The sequence below is a fragment of the Aplysia californica genome, unplaced genomic scaffold (genome assembly GCF_000002075.1).
Source record: "Aplysia californica isolate F4 #8 unplaced genomic scaffold, AplCal3.0 scaffold01147, whole genome shotgun sequence".
Lineage (NCBI taxonomy): Eukaryota > Metazoa > Mollusca > Gastropoda > Aplysiida > Aplysiidae > Aplysia > Aplysia californica.
Genome location: NW_004798417.1, coordinates 136,358 through 145,787, shown reverse-complemented (window position 1 = coordinate 145,787; position 9,430 = coordinate 136,358). Strand labels below are relative to the sequence as shown.

At 39.1% G+C, this 9,430-nt stretch overlaps 1 protein-coding gene across 1 annotated transcript in view; it reads left to right on the top strand.

Moving 5' to 3' along the window:
• The window catches only part of LOC101850220 (phospholipid scramblase 2), a 17,184-nt gene that overhangs the window by 1,171 nt on the left and 6,583 nt on the right, over window positions 1–9,430 (top strand). The window contains exons 2-4 of the mRNA XM_005111903.3: window positions 4,271–4,555; window positions 6,350–6,487; window positions 9,112–9,189. Coding sequence (XP_005111960.1) covers window positions 4,300–4,555; window positions 6,350–6,487; window positions 9,112–9,189 — 472 coding nt within the window. The 5' untranslated portion in view covers window positions 4,271–4,299. The remainder of the gene's footprint in view (window positions 1–4,270; window positions 4,556–6,349; window positions 6,488–9,111; window positions 9,190–9,430) is intronic.

Here is a 9,430-nt window from a genome sequence, read left to right as displayed (position 1 = left end):
CTCAAAGTGAAATGCAGTTTCAAGGGGAAACCTCCTATCCATGTTGTTAAAAACAACTCCAAATTTTACTATGCCGTCTACGCCATTCGTTCTACTGTAATATAGACTCTAGATGTCTAGATCTAGTTGTGTTTTCAAACATCAGTAATTCAATAACTATTGATTTGCGGCAAAAATGAAGACCATATTTTTGTTCAGCATGATGCAAAATACTATTAGAAAAAAAGTACTGTCGAATCTGCCTTGGAAACCTGTCTTAACGGAATCTCCCCGCTCCCTCCTTGATATTCCTCCTTTAATTACCTGTATATAAATCGGAAACCTGTCCAACGTGGAAATGGAAAGAAAAATCCGCTCTCTTCCGAGGGTTTTACCTTTCTAAGACAGAAAATGTTTTGCCCGCTCAACCCTGATTTGAAACAAAACTCGCAAGTTTGGTTCCGTCCGCCAGCTCTAAACTTAACGTCATGCCACCTGGCGAGGAAGGGGAGTAGGGGTGCAATTTGAGGCACTCCTTCCTGTACAATTGCTGTCCCATTTGCACTAAATCACTCTAGGCATAGCACAGAATTCTGGGTATTGATTACTGATTTAAACAGTCAGTATCAATGGTTTAATGTTTTTTCAGTAGATCTAGCCTCCAAAATGAGCAGTAAAATTTCACTTGTTTTTAACAAGGCAATGGGGGTTTCACGGGGCTTCTAAAAAAAAACAATGAGGGGTCATGCCCCCCTGAATTTAACCATGATTTGATGTTTTGCAATTAGCTTATAGGCTATCTTCATATCGGCATGTGCATGAAAACGTAATCGTCTAGAACAGAAGTAATTGACGGTGGGGTCAAAACTAGTAGTATCCCCAAACAGGACCGCAATTGTACAGGAGTGCCCAATTTGGGGGTAGATGTTACCCCATTTATGTAAGCCCTGAGCGATGAATATGGTCAGAGTAGTGTGGGCGTGAAATCTCAGTGCCAGTGAAAGTACTTGCTCGAGTAAGGAACCATCACGGAAACTTTCCTGGGTAGCCAGGGGCCAAAGATGTGAAATTAGATTGACCAATGCCAGCTGCCCTGATCGTACAGCCAGCCGAGAAAAGAGTTCCTCAAATCGTTGTTACATGGGCCTTTGAAACCCCCCTCCATCTCCCACCCCTAAATTCCCTGCTAATATTTAGTCATTTTTTTAAAAGCCTGTAGGCCTACGTATGTCATCTAGGTTCTAGTTTAGATCTGAATGTCAGATTCTATGCTTAACATCTCCATTTGATACTGGATAATTTGGGAGGAATTCCGCAATGAGCAACCACACTATGAAATCTAAAGGCTATAGGGTTAGGGCTAGGTTAATGGTCAGGGTTAGAGTATGATTGTTGATTGTTGGGGTGGTTGCTCGTTGCGGAAGTCCTTCCAATTCAATAATAGTTGTGAATATAATATATTCCAGTGTAAATTTTCTGGGTCTGAATAAAGGTTCTTAGTCTTAGTGAATAGTCATAGTGAAATATCTGCACAGATAGTAGCTTGCACTGACTTTCCCTGGTAGATGGTGGTTAATAGAAGGGTTAACAAAAGGCTTGGGATCATTGGGTTTTGTTATCCAAATAACAGTTTTTACTATTTTAAGAAATTAAGTTGTCTTCCCACTAAATTTGATCAACAGTCAGTGTAAAATAAATCTCATACAGTTAAACTTCATTATACCTCCACCCTTGGGACGAGAATAAAGTTGGCGGTACAGCGAGACTGGCATTTCAACGAGGTTCCTCTGTTTTATAGCACCGACTGCCCAACATCAAGGGACATGATTCTGCTGTGCTATCTCAACTATCTGTGGCATGTTCATGCACATGTTTTCAGAGTTGAATTCTAGTCTTCCATATCTCTATCTCAATGTCTTTCTCGTGGGAGAAAGATTATCAACAAGCCCACCTCTGGTGGTCAATTCGGGCGGTACATTGGGGCAAATTTACTTTAGTTTTATAAGAACGGTACTACTCAGACAGTTGGCGGATGGCAGTGTAAAGGCATAAAAATACTATGTTTATAGTTTTTATAGGCAGGCGTCTCTTTTCGTACACTGGCTAAACCTGGCGGTAAACTGGGTTTGCTGTAGAATGGGGGGGGGGGGGGGGTACAACGAGGTTTTACTGTACAGTGACAGTAACTGAAGTGTGTATAATGAACTAGTTTCAGTTGGCCTAATTAGACCACAATGATGAATGATTGACTGGAAGTGGAAGCCTTTCAAACTGAAGCTTTAGAATTTGAAGGAAAAAAGACAAATGAGGGGTTGAAAGTTTAAGGTCTCTAAACAATTAATATCTTTTAACATTGTTCATCCTTTAGGGGAGAGTTTAAGGCTTTCGATTCTTCCTCGAGAGGGTGGGTTGGTCTTGAAATTGTGATTGTTCGATCTTTTAAAAATCACCAGACAGGAAAAATGCTCTAGATAATATACTTCCCAAGACATCTGCCTGTCTTAGGGCTTAGACAACCAAATGGACAAATGTGTCATGGTACGGTGAAATCAGGCGTTCATCAACTTTTGGCCATGTAGAGTTATTGGTTTCATCTTAAATCTTGTTCATTTGCCTTTCGATCTATGAAAAAATACCCTTCTGTCTTGAATAAAAGTCAATATATTTGCGATTGAAGGAGATGGGGGTCACTGGTTTCAGAGGTAAAGTAGCGAGATAATGGCAGCCAAAGTTTGGTTATTTCTATAGCTTGAGAGTCCTGAGAAACTAAAAATGTACATTATTTGCCTTTAATCAACATTTTTCAGTAAAATCCACACAGGAATATGTTTTTAAATCTTGGACATAATAGATCTTTAGCCAAAAAGAAAAAAAATTGATAAAAATTGCCAAAATGCGGAAAAATGCCTGTATCTTCGATTTCATTATTTTGACGAGCGCCTGATTTTAGCACGATGCATCACATAGTATCATCAAGTCTTATCTAATCTGATCTTTTGTCGTAGAGAATATATATATCATTACAAGGTGGAATCAGGTGCTCGTCAATTTTTTAAATAAATATCATGGAGCTATTGTTAATATCATGTTAACTCTTTAAGCCCACTGGGTGGTGGGAACGTTGGGCGGTATTGACCTAGCTGTTCCCTGTACACCATCAAACGTTAGGACAATCCAATACTAAAGTGACTTCTGTTTCATTTCATATTGGCCTGCCTATATCGTAGTGCAAGATTTCACTAGTTTTTTGGAACTATTAACTGATCCAAGTTCTTTTGTATGATCAGTCACCAAAGCGTTGTTTCAAGTTCAGATTGCATTTTTAGAACGAATCATTTTAAGTGTTTTTCCCCCTTTGTTTACATCATATTACATTGTTTTGAGGATGAGGAAGTGGGCGTTGGCCATTATGTCTGGAAGACATTAACTAACTAAAAGTCTAAATGAGGCATCTCAGTTGCTAGAAGAAATTCAACTTGAAGTATTGGGTAGCAATCAGTTCTCAGATGATAGTGAGGGCTTTAGCTTGCTTGGTGATAGTGATATTGGTGAGAATGATGTGGAACTGAATTTACTAAAGCTAGATCCAGAATCTGAAAGTGTCAATTCTAGTGGTGATCCAGCACCAGGATCAAGTTTACATGTCATTTTTTATCTTAAGATTTATTTTTAAGGGTTATGATTAGACAAGGTGTGCCAGGTAAGGTGACTGAAAAAAAATCTCTCTGGGAAATGGTGGTAAAAGATCTGGATTTATGGAGTTAGAGCTTGTTATCCATTTGTCTTGCTTTTGAAGAATTAAAATACCCATCTATCTTGAATAGAGGTTGAGATACTTGACATTGAAAGAGTTGAGGGTCACATGATGTCAGAAGTAAAATTAATGAGAAAAGACCCCCAAAGTTTGGTGACTTCCAAAGCTTGAGTATCCTGTGAAATTTGCAGATTTACTTTTTTTATGCCTTTCAATGTTTTTCAGAAAAATCCACCCGGAAAAGTGTTTTTAAATAGACATAAAAGTAAAAGATGTTGAGTACAAAAATAGTTCTAAAAAAAAATTCTGTAAAAATGAGCCAACAGGTGCAAACATTTTGGATCTGGTTTTACCATTCATTTCCACACTTTGTCTTATGATAAAAAGCAGAGTGCTCAGCTTTGAATCTAGTGAAGCGTTCCGTACAAACCGTAAATGGTCTCCTATGGCGATGGTTAACTTTCTTTCTTTTCTGCACTTGACATTTCTGTGCTTGACTTGTAGAATTGAAGTTTTTTTTTCCCTTGTAACCCACAGCCTTTCTTCGTAAGTTGTTTGCCGTCATCATGTCAGAGAAACCTCCTCTCCCCGAAGTCCACCCAGGCCCTCAGGGAATGTATCCTCCTGGGCCTGCGGGCTCCGCCCCGTACCCCACACAGCCGGGCCAAGGAGGCCAACCAGCGGCCCCTGGTGCAGGGTGGGCCGTTCCTGGACCGACCCCTCAAGCCGGCCCCCAGCCAGGAGCAGATGCTGCGGCCATGGGGATGTATCCCTCTGTGGGGCCAGGAGGACAGGCCATAGCGATGCAGCCAGTACCAGGAGGTAGATGATTATGATTTAGTTTTAGTAAAAATTGTATAATGTCTCTTGCAACACAATAAATGGGTCATCAAATCATGTAAGTGCTGAAGATTGGAGGTGTAACTTCTAGAGAGTAACATACAAAAAAAAAAAAAAAGAAAGAAGAGGGATAGGTTAGATGTTTGATTTCAAAGAAGGATCACACTACAAAAGAGCACTCGCCAACCACTTGTGATAATGATTAAATCATGCTAGTGTTGGACATAATATGATATACACTGACAGGGCTATGCTCTAACTGTATCTCTCGTTTTTTGAAAATGTTTCAGCACTTTGAAAAAATCGCATCTAATTTTGATATGATGAGAGAAGACACATATTTTACCCACAGTACCCTTATGCTATTTGTAGTATAGTGCATGCTGATTGAGGACCTGCAAATCAATCTCGGAAAATGTTTCAAAACAAAAAAAAGAGTGGACCTATTTCTTAAAATTTGACTGTTAACGCATAACATCATTGATTATGTTCGCCTGTAGGGAATTATTTGTGTAGTGCTGACATCACATCAGCCATTGCTCAGTACAGTCTGTGTTCTGTGGAGAACAATATTCCGATTGTTCAAGGTAACCATTCACATGCTCCAGTCTGTTTACTAAATTATGCATGTATACTTCTTTTGTCCATTGTTAATTCCTCTTCTGCCATATGCATATGTAATATGCTTCAGAAACGAGCAATCGATTGTTTTGAATGATTTTGCCACAGTGATGTTTGTGGTTGTCTTAATAAGTTTTTATTTTAATCCTTATTTTCATTATAGCGTTTTGAAATGGCCCCGCTTCTGTTTTACAGTCTAATGTCATGGACATTAAATATTGTCTTTCTTGATCTCTCCATTCCATCTATGTATATTATATTATAATTTTATCGTGCTCATATTGCCTTATGCAGTTTGCAAGTGCTCTAATACTTTTACCAAGCTATAATCTTATGCAGTAGAGTATATTGTAAAGATTCTCTCTCTTATTCTCTCCCCCAAACTCAGACGTACATTACTATTAACTGCAGCATAGTTTTTGGTTCTCTTTCTTGATCTCTCCATGCCCCCACACATGTGTATATTATAATTTGATGGTGTAGATGTTTAAGACTCCCTTCCTTGTACTCTCCACAGCATATGTACATGACTGTCATTTGCAGAACTGTAAACCAGGGTTTTTTTCCTTCCTTTTGCGCACCCTTTTTTTTTCGTTTTTCGCCCGTTTAGTTTTTTGCAAATGTTTAGAATTTGTGTTTTGAGTTGCCCAGTGCCATGTACATTGTCTGTCATACTCCTAGAACTACTAATTTAAACCGTATATCCTGTAGTGCAGAAGGCAAGTTCAAAGAAAACATGGCCTGCATGCTTTACATGCACATGGAGCATATTGTTTACGTTTTGCCAGCTCACACAATTGTGACTTATCCAACATGACATACTGGAAGTCAATACAAATAAGTCTCTTTGTGGCTTCTAATGCAGTGGCACCACTTTTGACATTTCGCCTACCACTCGAATTTGTCAGTTTCAATTGCAAAAATCGCAAATTCAATTTTCATGTGAAAAATGCCAAGCTGACAGTATGTAGTTGACAAAAGAGTGTTCTCTTCTTCCCTTCACATCACATAATGTGTGTATACATCCCCCGTCTGAGATTCCCTTTTTCTCTTCACTTCACCTCACATGTTATTACATCTATACAATCAATAAAAGTGGAATTTTATTTTGTTTCATTCTTTTATTTATATATTTTTTAAAAAATTTTCTTGTAGCACCACCCCCGGCCGGCTCAGCTGGTTGGGGACCTGGCCCTGGTGCCCCGCCTGTGGCAGTGAGCGCTCCGCCAGGCCTAGAGTACCTCACCCGCGTTGATCAACTACTGGTCAAACAGAAGATGGAGGCCTTGGAAGGTGAGTGCTGGATGCTGACCACTCTGTGTGTGCATGTGCCCATGATGTCATTTGGGTGGTGTCGTGGTGAAATCAGGCTATCCGGCTCTCACTCATCAAAATAGTGAAATTGAACAAACTGACATTTTTTCCGGGTATTGGGCATTTTTATTGATTTTTTCTTTTCCTTTCTTTCCTTTTGGGGGGGGGGGGGGGGGGGGGGGGGGCTGTCCACCTTTTATGTCCTTTTAAAAACATATTTCTGTGTGGATTTTACTGAAAAATGAGTAAAGGCACAATAAAAATGTAAATTTGTAGTTTCCAAGGACGCTCAAGCTTTGGAAGTCACCAAACTTTGGTAGCCATTTTCTCATTAATTTAGTTTTGCTAGGAAGTTATGTCCTTCCCAGAGCAGGATGTCCCTGTCAAGCATGGTGGAAGCCTGCCACCTAAATGAGCTTTAAATTATGTTAACTCTTTGACCTTGGATGGACGGTGCCACCGTCCGATGCGAAGTTATTATTGCATAATGGGACGGGCTGAATATAAAAAAGTACGAGCTGACAAGCCTTTAGTTCGACCCGAAAGTCAAAGATAAATGAATTTTATGTCTTGGTAATGCTTTATGGATCAGTTTGACACAAAACAAGCGGTTTAAAAAACCTAATATGTAGGGTCGCATTTCCACAAACACGAGAGAATTATGCGGAAACGTGATTTTAAATTGCTTGGTTAAAGAATTAATGGGGGTGTAAAACACCTATACTTTAAAAATAAGATTGTGTTGACTTTTTTTCAGCTGGTAGTGCTGTTGAGGCTCAGTTTTTTTCTCTCTGTGAATGAGTTGTTGGAGTGTGGCACTGATAGGTCCTGCATCTTTCCTCTCCTTCTGTTTTGTCTGTCTGTGCTTCTCACATTTTTCGTGGCACAAAATGACTTCTATTGCTTCAATGTGATATGCTTGTTTTTACTCAAATTGTAACATGAGCTTTCCATGTCAACAACACCGTAATGCTCTGTGCACGCTTGGAAAATGTCCACATGTCGCACAGCTGTGAAGTAGGATATCACTTGTCAGAGGAGAGAGATGAAAGGGTGAAAATTGCCTCATTTGCATACTGGTAGCTGTGGAATGAGTGGATATTGTCCAAGTGTGAGCAAGTCCCAACGGGGAGATAAAGCATTTGTTTGGAAACAACGATATGTCATGTCCTCTCAGTATAACCATTCTATTTTTTTATTCTGTTCTAAGTAATCATTTTTCTCTCAGTGGAATGTCATTGGTAGAGTTTAAATCTTGATTCCAACTATTATTGTGCATGCAGGAGAAATTGTATGCAGGCTTTTAAGTAGATGTAATGGAAAACCATCATTGTCATCATTATCTTTCTCACCCTGGGATAGGTTGTAGGCCTCAGACAAACATGTTTCACATTTCCCTATTTTGGACGAGATTCTTGACGTTATTCCTTGCCTTGAATGAAACCCTGAGATTACTTAACTCCTTATCTTTGACAATCGGCTCCCAGCCGGTTGCGGTCATAACCACTGTTCAGCTCGGGCACATTCCTTTGCAACAACTTTGACATTAAAATAGTCTTAACAATTGCCAATAGAAGGTCTCTTTTATAGGAGTACTTAATTGGATAGGAATTAAGTAAGTAAGTTTATTCAGTGTTTAAGGCCATTGAGCCTCTTCACATCATATAAAACACTTATTTGTTAAATAAAGTTTCCATATGAAAAAGTACAAGTTGTGCACATATCTCTTATCATGGGTCAAGAATTGCATATTTCTGCCAGTGGGCCGAGTCAGGCGGGGAGGAATTAACAATATCCTTTGATGGACAAAGTATGGACAATAGAAAATAAAGTGAAATTCATCTTCAATTTCATGAAAGTTACACCTCTCACACAGCTTTATTAGATAAAGAACTATCAAAATAGGTTCATTTGTTTTAATTTAATTTTAATGGCCAATATTTTATAACATATATTATGTCACTTTTAGGTTTCTTACCAAAAGAGGGCCCTGGCATAGTGCCAATTTAGTAGAAAAAATGGCAAAGGGGGAAGTTTGTTCAATTGATTGTCCGGGACAGATGGTCGTTAAAGCAGGTTCGACTGTTCTTTCACTGATTGTGCGTCAAACTTGTATTAATGTGGCAGTTTGTTGAATTTTGTTTTCTTGGTTACCTCATCATATGTGACTAGAATTAATTCATTGCTAGGGTACCGACAGGAGAGAATTCCCTGCCCCTTGCTAAGCGAAAAAATACAATTTCCTTATACCAGTCTTTGAACACCTTGTCAAACGAAATTCGAAAGGGATAGAGAAATTCATTTAGCTTGTATCACTTCATCAAATATTCTTTTAGTTCATCTTTCTTATTAACCCTCTTGATAAGTAAGACCTGGTAAAGAAAAACTCAGATTATTCTTCCTGTTGCTGTGAAGATTTCAAGATAAAATTTTAAATATTGGTTATCTGGCAATATTCTTGGGAGGTGAATTGTTGGAGGTATAGTCAAAATTGTTCATGGCAGCCACCCATTGTCAAGGTGAATAGCAGTTGTTTTAGACAGTTGTCCCGGACAGTGTCATTTGTTTGTCCCCATTATGACATGCGAGTATTTTCTCCTCAGCTTTCACGGGCTTTGAGACGAACAACAAGTATGAGGTGCTCAACACCATGGGCCAGAGAGTCTACATGGCTGTGGAGGGTGAGTGACCACTGGTCAAATCTGTTGCTAATTCTTCAAGGTTCTTGTCTCTAGTCATCGGAATATGTTACTTGTTTTAGCGCCTATAAAGTGGCAACGTGCACTGCATGCTTCCCAGGAAGTTGAGATTGTTTCAGAGTGCTATCATGTCTGCTGGAGTAAATGGAGATCGTAAAGCGCATAAACTTGCTATTGAGTAGAATTTGTGGTATATAAATGCTATCTGTTATTATTATTATTA